Here is a 22,710-nt window from a genome sequence, read left to right on the forward strand (position 1 = left end):
GACGGCTGGCAGGCGGCGGCCAGGCGAGCGCGGCGGCCGGACAGGGGCCATGGCGCCCGCGCAGCGCCCGCTGCTGCCGCTGCTGCTGCTGCTGCTGCCGCTGCCGCCGCCGCCGCCCTTCGCGCGCGCCGAGGACGCCGCCCGCGCCAACTCGGACCGCTACGCCGTCTACTGGAACCGCAGCAACCCCAGGTGAGCGTGGCCGCGGGCGGGGACCGGGCGCCGGGAGACTCCGGACGACCCCATCCCAGCCTGGTCTCCCGCCCCGGGCTCGGGGCGACCCTGCGCGCTGCCCCCGGAGTGGGGGCGCCCGCTTCCCACGGCGCCCCCAGGGAGTTCCGGCCCCCAGAGTTTGGTGGACTCGTGCTCCGTGTGCATCTACCCCCAGGGCGCCCCGCCGCCTGCAGATTTGGGCGCCCTGCATGCCTCGGCGCGCCGCCGGCCCTGGAGTTTGGGGATCCCCTCTGGCACCCTCAGATGCAGTGCGGCCCTGAGTTCCCTCCCCGGACTTGGGGCACAGCATCTTCTGGCCTCTCCAGGGACCCCCGCTGGCTTTAGAGTTGGTGGGGATTCCCGGGAACCTTGTCACTGAGCCGCGCCCGGAGGTGGGGGACCGTGGCCCCTCGGGGGAGGGGTCCAGGAGTGCGTTCTGCCGGCGGGTCCCCAGATGAACTTGGGGAAGTTAGAATGTCCCTCCCTACGGCCCGGCGTCCACATTCGCTGCAGGGGGTCCCTGGTTCCTGCTTTGCAGGGATAGAGAGACTGAGGCACCAAGGGGGCTGGGGGTCTGTCCCGGGAGTCCTGACCAGGTGGCGTCCTCTCCTGTCCTGGCGCTGGTGGGGAAACTGAGGCACAGAGGGGCCGAGCGGCTGGCTCAAGGTCACGGCCAGGGGAGCAGAGCTGGGGCAGGGACCCAGGTGGCCTTGTGCCCAGCCTGCCACGCCCGCCTGCCTGCAGTCCTCCTCGGTGTCAGGCACGGAGTGCCATCTGGGGGGCAGCAGAAGCCCTTGTTTGTCGAGTGAGAAAAGTTTGCTGGTGGCTGACCACATCCTGGACAGCTGCAGATGCCTCGGGCCACCCAGGGTCTGGGAGGCTGGAGCGGGCCGGGGATCCGTGGGAGATGGGGCTTCGGGGTCCTGCTGCTCCCGGTCAGCCCCACGGTCAGGGTCACGGTCGCATCAAGGCCAGCCGGGCTGCACGTGGGGGCAGAGCCGCTGGCCTCCCCGCCCCATGACCCTCTGCTACCAGTCACCTTCTCTTGGTTTTCAAGCGCCAGCCGCACCGCCTTCCACAGCCCGCCGTCCCCTCACTGTCCCCCACCGTTCTCCATCCTCCGCTGGAAAGTTGTATAAAGGGCCATATTTGAGGCAGGCCTGGGACCAGGGCAGTCAGCGTCCTGGGTGGGGGCAGGGAGCACGCCCAGACACCCCCGTCCGTTGCCTGGCTGTGGGGTTGGGCCCCGGGGCCGAGGGCAGAGACCCCGGGCCTAGGAGTGTTGGCCGGGCCATCATGGAGCTGGTCCCCCATGCGGCCCGCCCCGCTGGTCACATGTGGGTTTGATTAAGGCTCTTCCTTGCGGCCGGCCAAGCAGGGAGCCCAGTGGGCAGCACTTCCCCGGCCCAAGTTTTTGGTTTCAGCTCCGGAATCTCCGTCCCGGCATGGCCTGTCCTTTGTTCTAGCAAACGCCAGACACGCGAGGAGCCTCGAACGGGGACAGAAAGGGGTCGTTGGGGCCGCCTGCTGCCCCACCTGCCACTGGGCCGCAGGCAGGATCTCGGCCGGGAAGGAGGTAGCCCCTGGGGCTGGGCTCTGGCCGGCCACTCGGCCGCCTCCTGTTGCTGACCTGATAGCCCCGCTCCGACCAGCCGTCCGAGGGGACGGCCTTGCTGTCCAGAGCAGACCCTGGCTGTCAGGGCCTTCCTCTCCTACCTCTCCTCCCCCTTCTCTGCCTGGGGCATCCTTGGTGGGAGATGACCTCCCCGACCTCTTGCGATGGGGTCTGGGGCCCTGGGGAGCCACTTGCCCAAGAAGCCCGGTTGGGTCCAGAATTGGGGCTCCATCCATCGCTGAGGTTCAGGGGCTCTTCCAAAGGGGGCCTTGGAGGCCCGGGGGCCCCTCAGGAGGTTTCATGTCCAGGGGTGTCTGGACTGGAATCTGCGTTCAGTGACAGGGTATGTGTCAGTCACAGGAGGAGGGGTGCTGTCCGGCCTTGGGGTCCGAGGGCACCCGGAATGGAGATTTCCTGAGGGCGCCCAGTCCCAGGGGCAGCTGCCAGGGTCGGGGGGTGCGGGGAGAGGTGTGGAGTCACTGAGCGGGCCCCACGCAGGAGGCAGTCCCGCGGGCAGAGACGGGCCTGTGCGGGGAGAGACAAGGATAGGGTCGAAACAGAGAGACTGGTGGTGGCGGCAGGCGGAGGTGACGGGGAACGCAGGGACGGGGCCGTGCCGGAGAAAGGGGTGCACACAAAAGGCACCGTGGGGACGGGGATGGAGCCAGGGCTGGGCGGGCTCGGGTGGTGGGCGATCAGGCAGCCAGCAGAGGAGCGGGGGTGGGAGGGGATGAGTGTGCTCAGGTGGGGGACCGCCAGGCCCAGGTGGCGCCGCAGTGAGGCCGGCCACCCTCGCCCGGCCGGGCCTGGTACCCGCGCCGAGGTAATGTGTATGTGGCTATGTCTCCCCAGTTGCGTTCTCCTGCTGTGCCGTGTATTTCCTGCACATGTGAGGCTGGCGGACGTTGCCAGGGAGCCCTGTACCCACCTCCGCCGCAGCCAAAGGGTGGAGCGCAGTCCAGCCACCTGGCCCCGGCACCCCGACCAGCCGGCTGTCCAGCCGTTTCTCCGGCCGGCCCCTGCCTGGGCCGGACACTCCCGGGCTGGCTGCCGGGTGTCTCTGGACCTGTCTGCGGCCCGGGTGGGACTGGGCCAAGGGTCCTGGCTGGCTGCTCACGGGCCGAGCGTGGGGCTGCGGGTGCATCTGTGTACGTGGGGGACCCGGGGGCACCCAGGAGTCTCTTTGGGCTGCAGGGTGTGTCTGCATGTGTCACTGCGTGTAGCTGCGTGTTCTTGCCCATGATTTTCAGGGGTCCTGGGGCCCTGGGAGGTGCAGAACTGTGTGTGTGGAGCACATGCGTCACCCTGCCACACAGACGCTCGTGTGCCTACGTGTGCACAGCGACCCTGGCCCTGGACGTTTGCACGCGCCCACGTGAGTGTGCCTGGAGTACACACGTGTGCGGGTTGCATGCATGTTTGCAGCAGTGTGTCTGGGTGTGGAATGTACGTGGTGTCTGAGGTGCGTGTGTATATCTGTGTGTGCAGATTGGCATCTGGTGAGCAGGTGCATCTGTATGTGGGATGCACGCATGTCTTTAGAGTGTCTGCGTGTGCGGCCCGGCTCTGGCTGTCCCGGGGGCTCCGGTGAGGGGGCAGACACTCCACACCAGTGGGGGCACAGCTTGCCCTCCCTGCCCACCCGGCAACTCCTCCTCCGCCCCCTCCTCCAGCCCGGTGGGTTCCTGCTGGGGGGACGCGGCCAGGTCCCATGGGCACCGTGCCGTCCTCAGTGCAGAGGGGCCATCGAGGTTCAGAGCTGGCACCGGCAGGACACCCGCCGTCCCCGGGGCCCCCACCTGGTTGGGGGCCTGTAGCCTGGGTGGACCCAGTGGTGCGGACCCGGGTGGAGGCTCTGATTGCCCTCGGGTGTGGACAGCAGCCACGTTCTCCTCTCAAACGACCGGGTGGGAAGATGGCGACTGGGGCAGCATCTTCCCCATGGCGGGGAATGTCAGGCACCCTGTCCTTGCCAGCCTCGCCCAGGACTCCGGGGAACCGGCTTTGAAGGGGGCGATGCCATATTTTGCCGCATGAGGCTTTTTTGTTTCCTTTGGAAGAGGCTCGACCAGCCGGCTTGCGGGGTAGGGTGGGGGGTGGCTTGGAGAGTGAGAATCCATGGGTCTGGGGGGCCGTGGGGGGCCGGGGCTTGGACTCGGGGATCCGGGAAGCCCGGCTGTGCCCTCGGGTGGGCAGCTTGGCTGCTCGGAGCCCCCGCGCCTCCTCCAGGAAGTGGGCCGGGGGGTTGTGGATGGCAGCTCTGCGGATGGCAGCAGGGCGCGGTGTGGACGGGCGAGGCATGGGCGTGACCCCAGGGAATCAGAGGCCCCCGAGGGGGAGAGGAAACCGACGCAGCCCCTGTGGGCAAATGGGGGAGCCTCGGGGACCAGGCCCTCACATCTGCAGCAGTCGCGACGTTAGGGGGGGAACCACAGTGCGGGGCTGGGGGTTGGTTCTGAGATGCCCCCACCCTGTGGGGGGCCTGGGCGCTGAAGCTGGGGTCCACAGGCTCCCTGTCCCCAGCCCTGGTCCCTCCCTGCAGTGGGCCTCTCCCCTCCCCAGGCTGCTCAGTTTGCAGAGGAAGGACCCGAGGCTGGGGACCAGCTCAGGACGCAGGGCGGTGCGGGGGGGCCCTCCAGCCTGCCTGGGAGCTGGGCTGGGGAAGGGGCAGCCGTCTCTGACCTCGGGACCCCCCAGCAGACGTCCCGGGAGGTTCACGGGTCCCTCGAGGTCATGGGTTCAAAGGTGGTTTTCCTCAGGACGGCAGGTGCGTGAACGGGGCTCTGGAAGACAGGCTTCTTGCAGGGCCGACGGCTGGTTCTGCAGCCCCCGAGCTGGGCCTGCTGGGGGGTCCCGCCTCGCAGCAGCTTTCCTCCGGGACACCCCCCCTTCCCCTTTCTTCCTCCTCAGGACCTGGCACTCGGCCAGCCTTGCCCCCCCCAAGGTGCTGCTTTGGGGAAATTGTCTCTTTGGAAGATGGATCCAGAGGGGGCTTGGCTGCGTCCCCCACCTGGTGGGCCATGCGGGGAAGGGGCAGAGCCGCCTTTGTGGCTGCCCCGTGGCAGACGCGCAGCTGAAGGCTGGGAGCACAGAAGCCAGAGTCTGAGCTCTGCTCCGGCCGGCCCTGGGGGGGGGGGTGCCTGTCCCCACACCCCCTCCCACGCAGGGACCCTGGCTTCGAGGGGCTCGTTCTACCGCCTGGGCCACGTTGCCCCTCGCCCGCCCCAACCGAGCCATGCACCCCCTAATCTGCCCACCCTGTGGGTCGGGCTCCCCCTTAGGCCCCCGTTTCATGGACCCAGAGAAAGTGACTCATCTGTGGTCATGAGGAAGTCGGGTCCAGTGGGGTGACCCCCTCCAAGAGGCAGCCACGTCTGGGGCTGGCCGAGGAGCATCAGGGACACCGTGCACACCGGGGGGCAGAGGAGGGTGGGGTGACCGAGGCAGGTGTGCCCCGTGGACCGTGCACCTGGGCCTCCTCCTGCCTCAGACCAAGGCCTGAGGGGTGGGGTGGCCCTGAGGCCCTCACCCTACTTTTCCCGCCCACCCAGCCCCATTTGTTTACCTCTTACTTCAGCTCTGGGGCCCGTGCCTCAGTTTACCCATCCACACACAAGGCCATAATTGTCCTTTCTCAGCTGATCCTGCATCACCTTGGGGCCCTAATTTTCTGGGAGGTCCTCCCCACGTCCCGCCAGCAGGAGGAAGGTGGCCAGGCCTTGGATGGGGACATGTCTTTTGGCCCCTAGAAAAGCTGGGGGAGGACACTGAGGCCTCAGGGGTCTTGCTGGGGGTGGCAGGCAGGGATGGGCGAGCTCGGCCCACGCTGGGCCTTGGGGCTGTTTCCTGGGATCTTTGTTGGCAGGTCTGAGCGCCTTTAGTAGGAGCTGTGCATGGACTCAGAGCAGGGAGATAGAGGCAGAGCCACAGGGAGTGAGGGGGACACAGACTCCCCTGCCCGCCTTGCCTGTGCCTCAGTTTCCAGTCTGGGAAGGTGGCACAGCACCCCACCCCCATTTTGGGTGAGACTCCTAATTAGTGGCTTTTGCTATTAGCATCTAATGACTTGACAGTCGCCCGATTGGAGATGATTAGCTGCGGGCTGGGTGTTGCTGGGGAAGGGGTGGTGGGTGGGTCGGTGGCGGGTAAGGGTCACCTGGGCTTTGGGGGGGGGCTGCCTGCAGGGTGGACGTTGGCAGGGGGCCGGCAGGGTGAGCAGCTGGGGGTGAAGGTGTGGCGGGGCGGGGACGGGGAGCCCTCTGTCTGGGAACCATCCCAAGTCAGTCATTCACCCCTTAGTGAGAATTTCTATCTCTATCTGCGAGCATTTGCATATCAGGCTTCGGTGCTAACGGAGGAAATGAAGGCTTTGTCTTGCTCTCACCAGGCCCCGTTTGGGGTGGGGGCCCACTCCCCTGCATAAGCGTCACCCTGAGCAGGGGCGAGGCGCCAATTTGGAACGGGAATGCCAACACAGCAAGGCCGTCACCATTTTAGAGCAGGGAAGGGAGAAAAATGGTCCATTTAGGCGGCCAGAGCTCAGGCGTGTGTGGGGGTGTAGGCGTCTCCTGGGGACCCGCCTGTCTGGGGTCCTCACTCCCCCACCTGGGGGCAGCTTTCTGCTCCCCATGACTCTAGCACCTCAAAGACCTCGAGTCTTTGGCCTTTGTTTGATTAGCAAACATATATAGAGCACCACGGTATACAGGGCCTGTGCGGGCTACAGGGAAAAGGGCAGAGAAGGAGTCCAACCCCCAGGATCCAAGGAAGGCAGACAATGGGCTGCTTAAAGGTATAAATATGATGATGTCCAAACGAGATGAGTTGGGAAAAGTAGGGAAAAATGTGCCAGGCAGAGGGAACAGCATGTGCAAAGGCCCTGGGGTGGGGGCTTCCCTGGTGGCGCAGTGGTTAGGAATCCACCTGCCAATGCAGGGGACCCGGGTTCGAGCCCTGGTCCGGGAAGATCCCACATGCTGTGGAGCAGCTAAGCCCGTGCTCCGCAACTACTGAGCCTGCACTCTAGAGCCCGCGAGCCATAACTACTGAGCCCAGGCACCACAACTACTGTAGCCTGCGCGCCTAGAGCCCGTGCTCTGCAACTGCAACAAGAGAAGCCCACGCATGGCAACAAAGAGTAGCCCCCGCCCGCCACAACTAGAGAAAGCCCGCGCACAGCAACGAAGACCCAACGCAGCCGGAAAGAAAAGGCCCTGGGGTGGGACCAGGGGCAACCCGGAGGCTGGTGTGCCTGGAAGGGAGTGAGCTAGGGGAGCCAGAGGGCGATGAGGTTGGGGATGGATGAGGACCACACGGGGCCTCGTGGGCCTGGGAGAACTGTGGATTTTGTTGTGTGTGTGGGGAACCAATGGAGGGCTTTGAGACAGTGGGTCACGGGGTCTGATATACACTCAGAAAAGTGAGCCCTGGGTTTTGGGAGGCCAGGAGTCTGGCCGCCCTAGTGGGGCCCAGGCGTCCAGCCTCTGAGGCAGCAAAGAAGCTTGTCTCTGATGTTCTTCAGAAAGTGAGCTGGGGGGACCTGATGGTGCAGGTGTCACGGGGGCAGGGAGGCAAGCCTGATGGGACAGGCAGGAGGAAAGGGGAGCCCACCTTCTGGAGTCCGTTCTCTCCAGAAAGACCATGCGTGGAGTCACGTTCTCTTTCAGGTTGAGTATACACCCCTCGGCATCATGCCAGGGACAAAAGGGAACACTGAGGGCCGGAGGCCAGGACCAGGACTCCCCCCACGGCCCGTGGTTCTGCGTCACAGCCTCCCCTGCAGGGCCCACCTGGGTGAGGCTGGGTCCCTGGGCGGCTGCTGGGCCACAGCTGCCATCGATCGGCTGATCAATGGGGCTTTCAGTGGGGCCGGCAAGGAGCGAAAATGACTTTTCAAAAAGCCTGGAGCAGCTTCTGCATCGATTGTGCCCAAGGGGCCGGAGGACGCGGCTGGTCAATGAGACGCCCGTGCCTGGCCAGCCGTGGAGCTGCCTGAGGGACGGGCAGGGTCCCAGCCCGACTCAGGGCCGGCCCGCATGCATCTATGCAGTGTCTGCTGTGTACAGAGCTGGAGTTCTCCCATCAGCCTCGAGGACCATCCCCACGGCACAGAGTTGGAATCTGAGGCTTTGAGAAGAGGAGCTGAGACCCAGCTGGGTTCCAACCTGTGACTGAACCACATTTGAGGTTCCTTGGCCCCCAACTGACCCCCGAGGCCAGACACATTTATTCTGCAAACGCCTTCTCACCTCTGCGAGAGGGAGTGGCCTCCCCGTCCCTGGACGAACCCAGTGGAGCAGGGAAGGGGCTGGAGGTGAATCCACTCCCCCTGCTCCCCATGCTGAAATTCTGCGGCCCTTGACCTCAGCCACAGACGTGAATCATCATGCTGGGTCCCTGCTGATGGCGGGGGAGACTCAGGCACCGTGAGCTGGTCCCCTGTCTCCGTCATTCCAGTTCTGAGTTCCCAGGACCCCTCGCCTCCACCTGGCACAGTCTCACGGGTGGCGGGGGGCCAGCCGATGCCATCTGATAATCCAGCCGCCCCCTCAGGTGCCAGCTGTGGGAATTAGCGCACCCGGCGTGGGGGCTGCCTGGCTCCCTCCCATGGGCCGGGGCGGCTGGCACGGCGGGCACGGAGGCAGCGGCGTGGCTGGGATCCTAGCAGCCCTCCCTGCCTCCGACCCACACTGGGCCTCAGTTTACTGGCCGATACAGGGAGTAGAGGAGGCTGGGGGAGCCCGCCCCCCAACCCTCTGATGCTCAGGCCTTTTATGTGCTAATAAGCCCCTCTCGGGAGGCCCCCTTGTCCCCCCTCGATCCAGGCCACGTTTACATGACAGGGGCCTGGGGCACCGCGTCCAGGAGGTCTAGGGGCTCCTGGCGCTGTAGCCCGAGGCGGTGATGGAAGGGGAGCTGCTGGTCCCTCACTCAGCTGACCTCCATCCTTGACAGATGAGCCTGGGTCAGGGGCCTCCCCCCAGAGAAAGGGGTGCAGGTTGCATGACAGTGTGGGGAGACCTCCAGAGCAAAGCCTGGGAGGCAGGGCTTGGGGGTGGAGGTGTCAGGGGTGGGGAAGCTGGTGGGGTGACCAGGGAGTTGGAGGCTCTGGAAGAAGAAGGAAGGATGTCACACAGGATGGAAGGGGTGGAGCTGGGGGTCTTGAACCCAGGGCACCCCTGAGTTGGACTGAGCGAAGGAGGGCCTGAGCATCCTTTATGCCAAACCCTGCCCCCTCTGGGGAAACTGAGGCTAGAGGAGGGGCAGAGCTTGCCCCAGAGAGGCTGGGAACACTTGGCCTATGTCCCACACTGCCCTCGGCCTTCTTTTTTTTTTTTTTTTCGGTACGCGGGACTCTCACTGTTGTGGCCTCTCCTGTTGCGGGGCACAGGCTCCGGACGCGCAGGCTCTCACGGGCCCAGGCGCTCGGCAGCATGTGGGATCTTCCTGGACCGGGGCACGAACCTGTGTCTCCTGCATCGGCAGGCGGACTCTCAACCACTGCGCCACCAGGGAAGCCCCCTTTTTTTTTTAAACGTCTTTATTGGAGTATATGTTGTGTTAGTTTCTGCTTTATAACAAAGTGAATCAGCTATACATATACATATATCCCCATATCCCCTCCCTCTTGCGTCTCCCTCCCACCCTCCCTATCCCACCCCTCTAGGTGGTCACAAAGCACCGAGCTGATCTCCCTGTGCTATGCAGCCGCTTCCCACTAGCTATCTGTTTTACATTTGGTAGTGTATATAAGTCCATGCCACTCTCTCACTTCGTCCCAGGTTACCCTTCCCCCTCCCTGTGTCCTCAAGTCCATTCTCTATGTCTGCGTTTTTATTCCTGTCCTGGCCCTAGGTTATTCAGAACCATTTTTTTTTTTTAGATCCCATATATATGTGTTAGCATACGGTATTTATTTTTCTCTTTCTGACTTATTTCACTCTGTATGACAGACTCCCGGTCCATCCACCTCACTACAAATAACTCAATTTCATTGTTTTTTATGGCTGAGTAATATTGAAACCTTTCTAGTAACGAACTATAGAAATGATTCCTGAAAGTATAGTCTTGCCCTCGGCCTTCTTGGCAGGCAAATCTGCAAAGGAAAGCTGAGGAGGCTGCATCTGGGGATGGCGTGGGGGGCTGCCTGGAGGAGGGGGCATCGAAGTCAAGTAGTAAGGTTTTTGGAGAGGGGCTTCCTGGTGGGGGGGCGGACATCTTGTGCCAGGCCTGTTGTGGCTGAGGGGCCCAGATGTGGATTCTGCAGGGGGTGGAGAGACTGGGGGGGCTCCGAGTCACGTGGCGCCTGCTCGTTTTGCATGTGGTTACCCAGAATGCCTGGCGGCAGCCCCTCTTCCCCAGCACCCACCTCGTGGGCTCAGCGCTAGTCCCAGTCTCAAGGAGCCTGCTGTGGCCTTGGTGGGGCAGGGTTGTGCCAGGCAGGGGACCGTGGGCTCGGACCCTGGCACCTGTCTGTGGGTAGGGTGCCCGCCCATCGGTCCCCTAACCCCTCCCCCTTCCCCATCTCTGACCTACCCCTTTCTACCTGCACTGACCCATCCCCACCCGCCTTCGTGCTTCCTGTCCCCTACCCCGTCCCCTCCCACGCGCTGACCGCTGACCCCGCTCCATTTACCCCATCCCTGACCCTCCCCTTCTCCCTTGCACTGATCCATCATCCGCATCTCGGGCCCCGCCCCTACCCCCGCGCTGACCGCCGGCCCCGCCCCCAGGTTCCACGCGGGCGCGGCGGACGACGGCGGCGGCTACACGGTGGAGGTGAGCATCAACGACTACCTGGACATCTACTGCCCGCACTACGGGGCGCCACTGCCGCCGGCCGAGCGCATGGAGCACTACGTGCTGTACATGGTCAACGGCGAGGGCCACGCCTCCTGCGACCACCGGCAGCGCGGCTTCAAGCGCTGGGAGTGTAACCGGCCCGCGGCGCCCGGGGGGGCCGCTCAAGTTCTCGGAGAAGTTCCAGCTCTTCACGCCCTTCTCGCTGGGCTTCGAGTTCCGCCCGGGCCATGAGTACTACTACATCTGTGAGTGGGGGCGGGGCAGAGGCGCGGGGGGTGGGGGGCCCTCCTCCGCGCTGGCCTCTGTCTCCGGGCGGACGCTCCGGTGGTCTCGCCCTCCTCCCCGCAAGTCCCCCTGTGACCTCGGCCTCTGGATAAGCCTCTGGGCCTCTGGACTGGGACCATGTGGTCAGCCTGTCCCACACTGAGACCAGGGGTGCCGTCCCCCCATTGCAGGAGGTGGGAAACTGAGGCCTGTGGAATCTTGAGGGAGGGGGTGAGGGCGACCAACCCTGGACATGGCAGGGGTCTCCCGGGCCCACCCCCCCATCTCCCAGCGACCCACCCGCGCCCAGATTCCCCGAGGAGCTTTTCACTGTCGGCTGGTGGCAGCCTTGGGACACTGCGCATGCGTGCCCCACTGTGAGCCTTGCGGGGGGGCCGGCTAGGCTGCCCCCACCTGTCCTGGGCATCAGGGGTTCCCAAGGGGCCCCTTTTTCCTTCCCATCAAGTGCCAAGGGCAGGGTCTGGGGAGGCGGCAGAGTCGGGGCTGGGTTCAAGTTACCGTTCAGTGGGGCCTTGGCAGACTGTAGTCTGAGAACCTAAACCAGGAACACTGGGGTCCAGGCATCGCCGCTGCCGAGAGGGGGTATCAGGGAGCCCACCTTGGCGTCGGACTCATGCCTCTCCCGAGGCAGTGAGACTTCAACGGATTGTGGGGTCCCATTTCTCAGCGTCCTGGGGGCTGATGGGGAGCAGGTGGGAAGGGGGGTCTGCCCCCAGGGCTTTGGAGAGGAACCCAGCGCCTCACCACCCCGGTTCCTGCTGAGTCAAATTAAACTCTACAAGGCTCCCATTTCCTCCTTTCTCTGCTCTATTTGGATTTTTTCTTTTTAATTCAGGGAAGAAGGGGTGGGGGAGGGGAAGAAGGTGCTTAAATTAAGTCTCCGTAATATAAGAAAAATTACATTTTTCTTTCCGAGACGAGAGTTTCATAAAGATAATTATTGTAATTATTCGTCCTATCTCTGTGATGAATGTTACTTTTATTACGTGCTTTTTATCTTCATCTCCCAGCACGAGGGGCTTCTGGGGGGCGGGCAGAGGTGATGGCCGCAGAGAGGACCGGCGGAGAGCACAGGCGGGGGCAGGCCCAGCCGCAGCCGTGTGGGTGCCCGTGCCTGTTCACGTGTGTGAGCCCCGCCACCCGCAGGGCCTCAGGCCTCCCTCCCTGCCCCTGTCCTGGTCCCTGAGCTCCTCCCTCCTGACTCATGGCTGATGCTCTGGTACCTCCCCTGCCCGCCAAGTGGGCCAAGAAGCTGGGAGCCCTATGGTGGAATTTTAGGTGTGAGGACCCAATGCACTTCGGCCTGCACATGACTCGGTGGTGTGGGTCGCTCTCCAGGTGAGGCCGGAAGCTGCCTCCTTCCCAGGGGTAACTGGGTTTCCGGCGTCACCCAGATGGAAAGAATGATTTCCAAAGCACCTTCCATGGGCCAGATGAGGTCCACATAGGGGGTGACTTGCCGACAGGCACCCTGAGAGCAGGGATTTGATCCCTGGTCAATCATTTAGTTACACTGATTTTTTTTTTTGCTGTTTGATTTTTGTTTTGTTTTGTTTTTGGCCGTGCTGCACGGCATGCGGGATCTTAGTTCCCCGACCAAGGATGGAAACCGTGCCCCTGGCAGTGAAAGCTCAGAGTCCTAACCACTGGACTGCCAGGGAATTCCCTTTTTTTGCTGATTGGAAACACACCTATTTTTATTCATCACCTTTGAACTTTGCCCTGTGATGCCCTGGGGTGAGATGGAGCCCTGGGGTGACATTGACACCTCACCTGACCCCCGTCTCTGGGGTTAGGATTCAGCAAAGTGAGAGGTAGGGGAAGAGTGCAAGAGGACTTCTGGGAAATCATGGGCATTGTGTCTGGGGCTTTGATGTATGATGAGGAGTTTTATGGGTGGATTCCCCAACCTGGGGTCAGGGTTGGGTTACGGGTGTGGGGAAGGGCCTACAGCCCCAAGAGGTCTCAGGCACCAAGAGCCTCCTGCCCTACTAACCCCCAACCCCTCTCTTCCAGCTGCCACGCCCCCCAATGCTGTGGACCGACCCTGCCTGCGGCTGAAGGTTTACGTGCGACCGACCAGTAAGTTCTTGGTGGGGGTTCATGTAAGGTCCTTAACTCACAGAACCCAGTGAGTCATCAGCGGAGTTAGGAGACAGTCATGGCATAGCCGGGGGCGTCCCACAACCTCAGCGATGGCTGGGACAGGCCCTGCCTGAGCCTCTGTTTTTCCATCTGCAAATGGGGCCATTTCAGACCTTCAAGAATGAGGGTTGAAGTCCATGGCTGGGCTTCACTGAGGCCGAAGCCCCCTTCACCCAGTGAGCGGGTATCACGGAAGTTCTCTGAGATGGACCAACGGGTTCGTGTTCTGAGCTCCTGAAACATAGGGAAGGGGCGTCCTGCAGCCTCGTCACTTCACCTGGAGCCTTCTGTTTGCCATGCTCTGCATTGGAGGCACAGCCTCAGCCAAGGTGGACAGAAATCTCTGTGCCCTTGGAGGTGCAGTGAAATGGAGATTTTTGTTTTTTTTTTTTTTTTTTGGCTGCTCAGTGCATATGGGATCTTAGCTCCCTGACCAAGGGTGGAACCCGTGCCCCCTGCATTGGGAGTGTGGAGTCTTAACCACTGGACCGCCAGGGAAGTCCCGTAATGGAGATGTTTAACAATGTCAGGTCGTGGTGAGGTCTAGGAAGCAGGGTGGGGGGTGGGAGGCCTGCCACTGACCCCCCTATCTCCCTGTCCCCCCAGATGAGACCCTGTATGAGGCCCCCGAGCCCATCTTCACCAGCAATAACTCATGCAGCGGCCTGCGCAGCTGCCAGCTCTTCCTCAGCACCGTCCCCGTGCTGTGGACCCTCCTGGGCTCCTAGTGCCCAATGGGACGTTGGCCCCGCCCTGATGGCCCACCTCCGAGACCAAATAGAGACGCCGCTTCTCCCACGACTGGTGCTGCTTCGCCGGGCAGGGGGCTGTCCACCCGCCTCAGGGCTGGAGGGGGGTGAGGGCAGCCGAGGTCCCTCCACCCCGTGCCAGAGGGGCCGGGTGTCTGCTCAGCTGGCCATGCTGTCTTGTCCGGGGGACCTGCTGAACCCTGGGATCTCTTGGTGACGTTGGTTTTTGTTTTTGCTTTTTAAGTGTATTTTTCATGGTTGCATCAGAAAGACTTGAGTTTTTAATTTAATTTATTCCTTGCTGTCGCCTGTGACTTTGGGAAGGAAACAGAATAGACAGCTGGGGCAGGGGTCCCTGGCCCCCTTGAGGGGAGGGGGATTGGGGCACCCCTGGCCTGGTCACTCCATTTGTTGGGTCCTGGGTGGAGGCAACCATGGAATGGAACCCCAGGTGCCATGGGACAGGCTGGCCTGAGGCAGAAGGGGTGGGTGGTGAGTCCCCCCGATTCTGGTCCGGGGCCCTCAGACCCCTGTCCTGCCAGCTCTACCCTCCTCCCTCCTGGTGATTGTCTCCTAGAACAGAAAACCACGGGGTTTCACCAGCAGCCACCATGGAGCCCCGGCACCCTCAAAATCATAGCATTACAACGTCTTAGAGATGACGTAGGCCCCACCTGTCCCCCCAGCCTCACACAGTCGCCCCCGAGACCGAGAAGATGTTATATTTCTGTAAATAGAGCCAGCAAGTATATACTGTGATTTATTTTTACTGTATTCCTGAGGATGGACTGGAATGTTTCTTTTTCTCTCACCCCTTCATGGGGGGGGTGCTTTTATTTTGATGGGGGGGTTGGGGTAGACTTTTTAGCGTAGAAGTCGCACTTCAAAATAAGCTCCTTTGTCTGTGAGACCCCCTTCCCTCTACTGTATGACTAATAATGTTTGTAAGAAAAGGGAAAACAGGACAAAACAAAACGGGGGGGGAGGGGAACATCACCACCAAAAAAGAGAAACCCCCTCCCCAAAACACTCTAATGAAGTAAACAGCGCATTTATACAGATTTCATATTTCTACCCGCCTTTCCTGATCTGTGTTTTATATATATTATATATAAATATATATGGCGTGTGGCCGCCGGGAGATGGCTCGGGCATGCCAGTGGGGGACTTTTGTAGGGGTCGTGGGCGTGCGGCATTGCCACGCCTGGAGCTGGCGACGGGCCCCGCCCCCCCCATCACAATCAACTTTGGATTCTGTATTTTTTTATAATAAAATAAGCGTAAGCATCCAGGCTGCGTGTCTGTGTTGGGGCTGCAGGTCGGGTCTGGAATCTGCTGGGGAGGGGTGTCTTTAAGGAATGTCTGGAGACCCCGGGGCCGGTTGTGATCCTTTGGTTTTGTGTATTGTTGGGGTGCCTGGCCCCGAACTGAGCATCTTATGGGGTGCTGTGCCCTTCATACCACCCCTAGGAGAGGGGAACAAGCCCCTCTCCCCTGGGGCAGCTGGGAGGATGGAGGGAAGAGACGGGGCTGGCTTTGAATACACAGCAGGGGCTTGTTAAGTGTCTGTCACCCGATGCACCTGAGCAGGTGGGAATCCCTGGACCCCAGGGCCAGTCAAGACCTCCTGTACCCTTGTCCTCACTTGGGGGCGGTCCTTGGGTTCTATGACAGGTCTTTTAGGATCCAACCAAATTCGGTGCCATCTTGGTCGCCAAGCTCTGTGGAGGGGTGACTCAGTTTCTCCAACTGCTCCAGGCAAGGGTGGGGGTTTGTCATCTCGAATTCCCTCCTGGCTTTCCAAAAGACACGTGTCAGAGTCTTCTGGGATCCCAGGGGCCTTCACCCCAGCCTGGCCCCGGAGAGGCACAGAACAGGGCGGAGAGATTGGGGCCTCAGGGCTGCTCCTTGCCTCAGTGCCACCCGCAGGGACTGCGGTGTCCCGGGCACAATTAGCTGAGAGGGAAGGCTCTCAGCTAATTAATTCGGTCGTGCTGGGTCCAGCGACGGGGGCTGCCTCTTAATGAGGCCAGGAAGCGGCACAAAGACCCCTGTGTGCGCCCCGCCTGCCCTGCCCAGCAGCAGTGGGACGGAGGGTGGCCACTGCCGAGCACCACGGAGGGAGAGCCGAGGGATCCCCCCACTCTGTGGAGAGGACCCCGAGGCTCAGAGAGGGAGGAGGCCCCCCTATGTCCACCCCCCTGAGACCCCTCGCTCGAACACCCCAACTCGACCACGGGGACAGAGGAAACTGGAAGGCGAGGATTAAATGCAGGGGTCGTGGGGCAGAATCGTAGCAGCTAACTTTGATTTTGTTATTTAAAAAAATGTTATTGAGATATAGTTCACATACCACACAATCCATCCGTTTAAAGTACGATTCCACAATTTTTATCCATTCACAGGGTGTGCAACCATCACCACTATCTAATTCCAGAACATTCCATCACCCCAAAAAGAAGCCCCATCCCCCTCCCCACTGCCTGACAACTAGGAACCCACTCTCTGTACCTCTGGATCAGCCTGTTCTGGACGTTTCCCATCAATGGAATCACACACTGCGTGTCCTTCTGTGTCTGGCTTCTCTCACTGAGCATCGTGTTCTCAGGGTCCGCCCACGTTGTAGGAGCGTCAGGGCTTCTGTCCTTTTCATGGCTGAGTGATGTTCCCGTGTGTGGAGGGATGACTTTCTGCCCATTCACTCTTTTATGGACATTTGGGTTTTTTCCTTTTAGCTATTCTGAGGACTTTTGAGACAAAATTTTAACACAAAAAGGTGACCTTGGATGGGTAAGTATAAAAATAGCTCTATTCCCACCGCGGGGCCTTTGCACATGCTGTTCCCCCTATCTGGTGTGCCCTTTCTGCAGACCACTGCTTGACTCTCTCCCCCAGCCCTTTCATAAGGGGTACATGTCCCCTCTAGACCTCCCTGGCCAAGTGGCCCTCACCCCATCCCCCTGCTGTTAAATCTCTGATTCTTCTTTTTTTTTCCACAGTAATGTGTATTTATTTACCAGGCATTATTTACATCTAATTTACCACATGTATCTTTTTTTTTTATTAGATCTTTATTGGAGTATAATTGCTTCACAATACTATGTTAGTTTCTGTTGTACAACAAAGCGAATCAGCCATATGCATACGTATGTCCCCACATGCCCTCCCTCTTGCGTCTCTCTCCCACCCTCCCTATCTCACCCCTCTAGGCGGTCACAAAGCACAGAGCTGATCTCCCTGTGCTGTGCGGCTGCTTCCCACCAGCCAAGTATTTTACACTCGGTAGTGTATATACGTCGATGCTTCTCTCACTTCGCCCCAGCTTCCCCCTCCCACCCCATGTCCTCAAGTCCATTTTCTATGTCTACCTCTTTATTCCTGCCCTGCAACTAGGTTCATCAGTACCATTTTTAAAAAAATTTAGATTCCACATATATGTGTAGCATACGGTATTTGTTTTTCTCTTTCTGACTTACTTCACTCTGTATGACAGACTCTAGGTCCATCCACCTCACTACAAATAACTCAATTTCGTTTCTTTTTATGGCTGAGTAATATTCCATTGTATATATGTGGCACATCTTCTTCATCCATGCATCTGTCGATGGACATTTAGGTTGGTTCCATGTCCTGGCTATTGTAAATAGAGCTGCAATGAACATTATGGTACACGTCAAAAACAGTGGTTAGATGCCACGAAGTAGGTGGCAATGCCTTAACCATATGCGTGTTGTCAGGCCCGAGGGCCTCTTCCATCCTGGTCGAGGGGAGTGCTAACCTTCTCTCCTTTCATACAACACAAATCTGATTCTTTACTTGTCCGTCTTCCCCACCGGCTGGGAGTCCCCAGAGTCCCACCGTCAGGAGTCTCCCCTGGGACTTGTCATCTGCCACATGCACAGACACACGTGCACACACGTGTGTGGAGGAACCCCATGGCCGCGCCCACCTGTGCGCACCCCTGTACCGACACATGCTTGCGTTTGGGGCCTGGATCTCTCAGGGGCCACGCTGTCCATCACTGGTCACCAGCCACGGCCTCGGGGGCCACCACCAAGGTGCAGAGTGGCCCCTCACTCCTGGGGCTGCACTGGGCACAGTGGGGTACCCCCAGGGCAGCCATCGGTAAAGGGGTCCTGTGCATACCCAGAGGATCCCCAAGGGCGGGGGGTCAGGGAGGTGGGAAGGGGGGGTCCTGAGGTTTCCCCCATATCCTGACGGTCGCTCTCGGGTGGAGCCAGGCCTCCCGGTCGGGGCCCCCTCAGATTCATGGCCGCCTTGGCTTGGGGGCATCAATGCCCACAGTCACAGGAGAGCACCCCACAGCCCTTCCCCTGTGGGCCCCTGAGTCCCTATCTAATCTATGCCGCTGTCTCAGGAGAAGCCCCAGGCCACACCCTGGATCCCCGACCACCCCCCACCGCCGTAACCGTGACGAGGGGGCTCACGCCTTGCCCTCTGGACTGATGGGGACCACCCTGGCTTTCAGGGGTCCGATCAAGTCCCTTGACCACAGTCACGCAGTGGGTCATGTCACTCGGAGGAAAGGCCACCATCCCGGGGGCTCTGGGGCTCACGTCCCCAGTCTAGGTGCTGCCGCCCCACCCCACCCCCACTTCCCATGTCAATGCCAGCGCCCCCCAGCAAACAGTGAGCACCTACTGTGTGCAGCCAGGGGGCAGGGCCCTCCCTCTGCCTGTGGCATCAGGGCGAGGACAGTGGGGCCAGCCCCGGTGGGCCTTCCCCATATTTGGTGGGCTTATGGGTCACGGGAGGAGGCCACGGTAATGGGGAAGTGTGGACCAGGGTGCAGGTGGCCAGGCGGCCACTGACAGACAAATAAAAAGCCGGTTCACAGCCCGGGAGCCCCTGAGGAGCCATAAATCACATGCGATGACACACAAGTCGGAAATCAAGTGGCTGCAGCTGGGCTGGTGTGGCTGGTGTGGCTGAGACAGGTGGGGGCGGGGGGAGCCAGGAGCCCCTCCCACCTTCAGTTTCCTCCCCCCGGAGCTGCTGGCGGTGGTCCTTACTGGAACAACACTTGTGAGGATGATAAGGGCTGGGGCTGGGTGTGGACCTGGGACAGGGAGGGGCCTCAAATGCTGGGCACGGGGCAGGTGCAGGACACAGACGGACTGCTGGGCGATTGAGGCATTTCTTCGCCTGATCTTGATGGAGCCTGGGTGGGGAGGGGGGCAGGGGCAAAGGAGATGGGCGGGGGGGGCACGGGAGGCTTTGGGTCAGGACTGGAGGCCAGGGAGGAGAAGAGGACTCTGGGTGGGGAACTGCTGAGCCCGAGGACCCCGGCTTCCCTTCAGGGAGGTGTCCAAGAGGCCACTGACCCTTCTGTGCCTTCTCTGCTGGAGAAGAAAGCCCACCCCATCCATCCTCTCCACGCTTACCGGCTCACTTATGGGAGCCAGGAAACTTGGGGTGGAGGTGGGGGTGTCCGGGGCGGGACCCCTCCCCCCTCCCTCTGGGGCCGCCCACCTGACAGCCCCTCACCTGCCCCATTGATCCGGAAATGGAGGCTGAGGCCCGGAGGTGATCGATGGGCCCTAATGGACAATGCAATCCCTGGGGAAGGGGGGGGCAGCCGGTGATGGGGGAGGCCTGGGTTCCCCGACAGCAGCCAGGGTCAGGGCCGCCCTGCAAGCCCCTCCTCCAGGAAACACCAGGTTGTGTGGCCTCCCAGTGCAGGGAGGTGAGGGGGGTATTGTCTATGGCACCCCCGGATCCCCGCACCCGCCGGGCCACTCTCCTCCGTGGCTTCCAGGATTTGTTTGCACCATCTACTGATCCCTCCCCGGGAATCTGAGGCAGGCCTCAGGGGAGTTGCCCCAGCCCTGGCGGGGTTCCTGCGGGGAGGAAGAGGCGTAGAGATGTGGTGCTGGACCCCTGGGGGCCCTCGGGCCGGGCTGGGATAGGCCAGAGGACCAGCTGCTTGTCTCACACCGGTTTCCAGCTCTAAGTGCTTAAAAGCCTCCTGCGGCCTCTGGGACCCGCAGGCAGGCGGGCAGGCGGGGGAAGGGCAGCAGGGGCTGAGGCTGGGGGTGCCCCCACCGGAAAAGTCCTAGCCCCTGAGACAGGCGGTGCATCCTGGCACGTCTGCCCCCTCCTCCACCCCCACCCCCTCACCGCCCCCCCCCCGCCCCCCGCCGGCCCGCCCAACACCACAGAGGCCGAGGTCCTGGACCCTGCACTCCTTCCCCTGCTCAAATCCCTGCTTGGCCCCCAGGTACCCAGGACAAGGCCCCACCCCTCCCGTGAGGCCCTGCCCACTGCACTCCCCCCTCCCTCCTTTCCTCCCCCCAGATGGGCCCCGAAACCAGCGGCGCGGTTCCCTGCGCTCATCTCACCCTGGAGGGCCAGCTCTGGGCCTCAGTTTCCCTGTTTACAAAGTCGGGGTGTGAGCTCCGGTCTGGAGTAGGGAGGACAGGCCCGGTTTGAGAGCTTTGGCTAAGCCGCCTCCTCCCCTGGGACTCAGTTTCCCCAGCTGTGTGGTGTGGTGCAAGGTCTGGGTCCCAGCCTCCACTCACCCTCTCTCTTCCACTGGGACCCCCTGAGGGAGGGGGCGTTTTCCTTTCTGGGCCTCAGTTGACCTCTGTGCGAGCAGATGAGACCCAGCTGAGACCCATTTTACAGATGAGGTGCTGAGGCCAGAGGAGGGGCGGGCCAGCCCCGGGCCCTACAGCTGGGACCCCGCCGTCAGCACGAGGTGGGTGGGGAGGGAGGCAGCCCGCCACCCACCACGGATGAACCACCGCTGTTCTCAGAGCCTCAGTTTGCTAGTCTGGAAAATGGAGCTATAATGGCACACAGAGGGGACTCTGCCTGGGGGTTCTTGATGACCCTTAAGGGCAGGACCTTTAGTTCTCCCCTCCCACCATGGCCCCAGCATCTGGCACAATGTCAGCCAGCCCTCAGCGAATATTTGTTGAATGACTTACTGAGTGTGTTGTTTTTTTTTTTAGCGGTACGCGGGCCTCTCACTGTTGTGGCCTCTCCCGTTGCGGAGCACAGGCTCCAGACGCGCAGGCTCAGCGGCCATGGCTCACGGGCCCAGCCGCTCCGCGGCATGTGGGATCTCCCCGGACCGGGGCACGAACCCGCGTCCCCTGCATCGGCAGGCGGACGCTCAACCACTGCGCCACCAGGGAAGCCCTTACTGAGTGTGTTTTGTACATGGACTCCAAATCAAGCGCTCTTGCTCCAACAGCGATGCAGGTGCTGGCCTCCTCCGGCGTTTGTTCCGTGGGGGAAGCCCGGGTTTGGGGAGGTGTTGGGGAACAGCCTCTCTCGGATGAGGGGGGCAGTGGGAGCACCGCAGGAGTCAGCTGTGCTGGCTGGCAGATCTTTACATTAAAATGCGTATATACACCAGATAAATAACCCGGCCCACAGCCTCGTGACAGGCGGCATTAAGTCACCCGGCTGGGGTGGGGGGTGGGGATGCGTCACTGGCTCTTGCCCCTTGACCATCCCTCATTCTATCTGCGAACATTCTGGCGCCCCTGGAGCCTGCTGCGGACCTGGGCGGGGTGGGGCGGGGCACATCCTGGGAAACTCAGGGAGCGAGATCTGGGTCCAAGACCTGAATTCTGAGCCCTAGGGTGGGCACCCACGACCTGGTCCTACAGGCCCAGGTTTGAGTGAGACCCCCCCATCCGCACTGGGGAGACCACCCCCTGCAAGCCATGGTAGCAATGGACGTGGGGCTGGGACAGAACAGGTTTGAATCCAGGCTCATCCCCTCCTGGGCGGGGGTGGCAGCAGTACTGGCAGCCTCCGTCAAGGTGGATACCAGGGAGACCCCATTTGAGCACAGGGGGAGGCCCCCATGGGGCCTGCACAGCTGTGGGGTGCCCCCTGGCCCCACCCCTCTGCCTGAGCTCGGCCCAAAGGGGCAGGGGGAGTGGGAAGGGAGTTTTCAATTAAGGAGAAGCTAATCACCCAGCGAGGGCCGTTCTGGGGCCCAGTAAATCTATTATGAAAAGCCTCTAAATGTATGTAAAACCGGCCTCCGACAATCCTGGGATTAGGCAGCCGGGAGGGGAAACCGAGGCGCAGGCTGGCTGGTGGATTAGCGGAGCGAGGCCCCTCGAGGGTTGCAAGGGAGCTATTCCTGGGGGGCGGGGGGCGGGGCAGGCAGAGAGAGAGAGGTCTTCCTCTGCAGAAGCCAGGACCCATTTTCAGTGAGGGAAACTGAGGCCCAGATAGACCAGAGACCCAGAGTGAAGGGGGCCTCTCAGGGCATAAGGGGAGGAGCCGGATCCCAGGGCTATGAGTCCAGGGTCCCTGGAACCCAGGCCTTTTTAAGCAGCTCCTATTCCTTTGTGGTTTCAGAATGGCTTTATTGAGCACCTACTGTTTGCCAAGCCCAGTGCTGAGGCCAAAGAGTGAACAGGAGGGAGGGAGACTGGGGCCCGTGCAGCCAGGGGTCTGGTGGGAGAGAAATGCCCACTGGGGAGCAGCTCTGGGGACCAAAGAGGGAGGAGGCCAATGCGGAAGTCACTCTGGGTAGAAGCAGTAAAGGCCGGAGCCCAGGAAGGCCCGAGGGTGGTGTGGCAGGAGGTTGACAGAAAGGGAGTTCGTCTTTCCTTCTGAGGGTGACAAGGGAGCCCCGTGAGGGATTTTAGCCCAACTGGTCCCCATCCCCTTCCCAGCATTCTTTGCGGAACCTTGACCCCCAAGGACACCTCCCCCTGAGGCTCAGTTTCCCCAGCCTGGTCCCCACACTCCCGCAGACCCCATCCGACCCTCACGCTCCACGAGTCTGCTAATTATCCTGCCCCTGGGCCTTCCTCCAGCTGCCTCCTCCTCCCAGGATCTGTCCCCTCCTGCAGAAACCCTTCCAGGCCTGAGCCAGAGAGTCGGAGGCACGTGGCAGGTAGCCTT

General features: G+C 61.4%; 1 protein-coding gene, 1 non-coding gene and 1 pseudogene across 2 annotated transcripts; 1 reads left to right on the forward strand and 2 right to left on the reverse strand.

Moving 5' to 3' along the window:
- Window positions 1-49: 49 nt before the first annotated feature.
- Window positions 50-14,650, forward strand: EFNA2 (ephrin A2). The gene is given in 5 exon segments (XM_029218563.1): window positions 50-192; window positions 10,561-10,777; window positions 10,779-10,875; window positions 12,932-12,997; window positions 13,667-14,650. Coding segments are annotated over 5 exon segments (645 nt in total). The 3' UTR covers window positions 13,789-14,650.
- LOC114893531 lies at window positions 9,804-9,897 on the reverse strand (annotated as a pseudogene).
- Window positions 14,651-17,483: 2,833 nt separating the features above from the next.
- LOC114893522 lies at window positions 17,484-17,609 on the reverse strand. Its single transcript, XR_003792939.1, has one exon. It is a non-coding gene; the product is annotated as a U6atac minor spliceosomal RNA (small nuclear RNA).
- Window positions 17,610-22,710: the final 5,101 nt, after the last annotated feature.

This window comes from Monodon monoceros, unplaced genomic scaffold (assembly GCF_005190385.1).
Source record: "Monodon monoceros isolate NGI ecotype Baffin Bay Population unplaced genomic scaffold, NGI_Narwhal_1 Super_Scaffold_12, whole genome shotgun sequence".
Lineage (NCBI taxonomy): Eukaryota > Metazoa > Chordata > Mammalia > Artiodactyla > Monodontidae > Monodon > Monodon monoceros.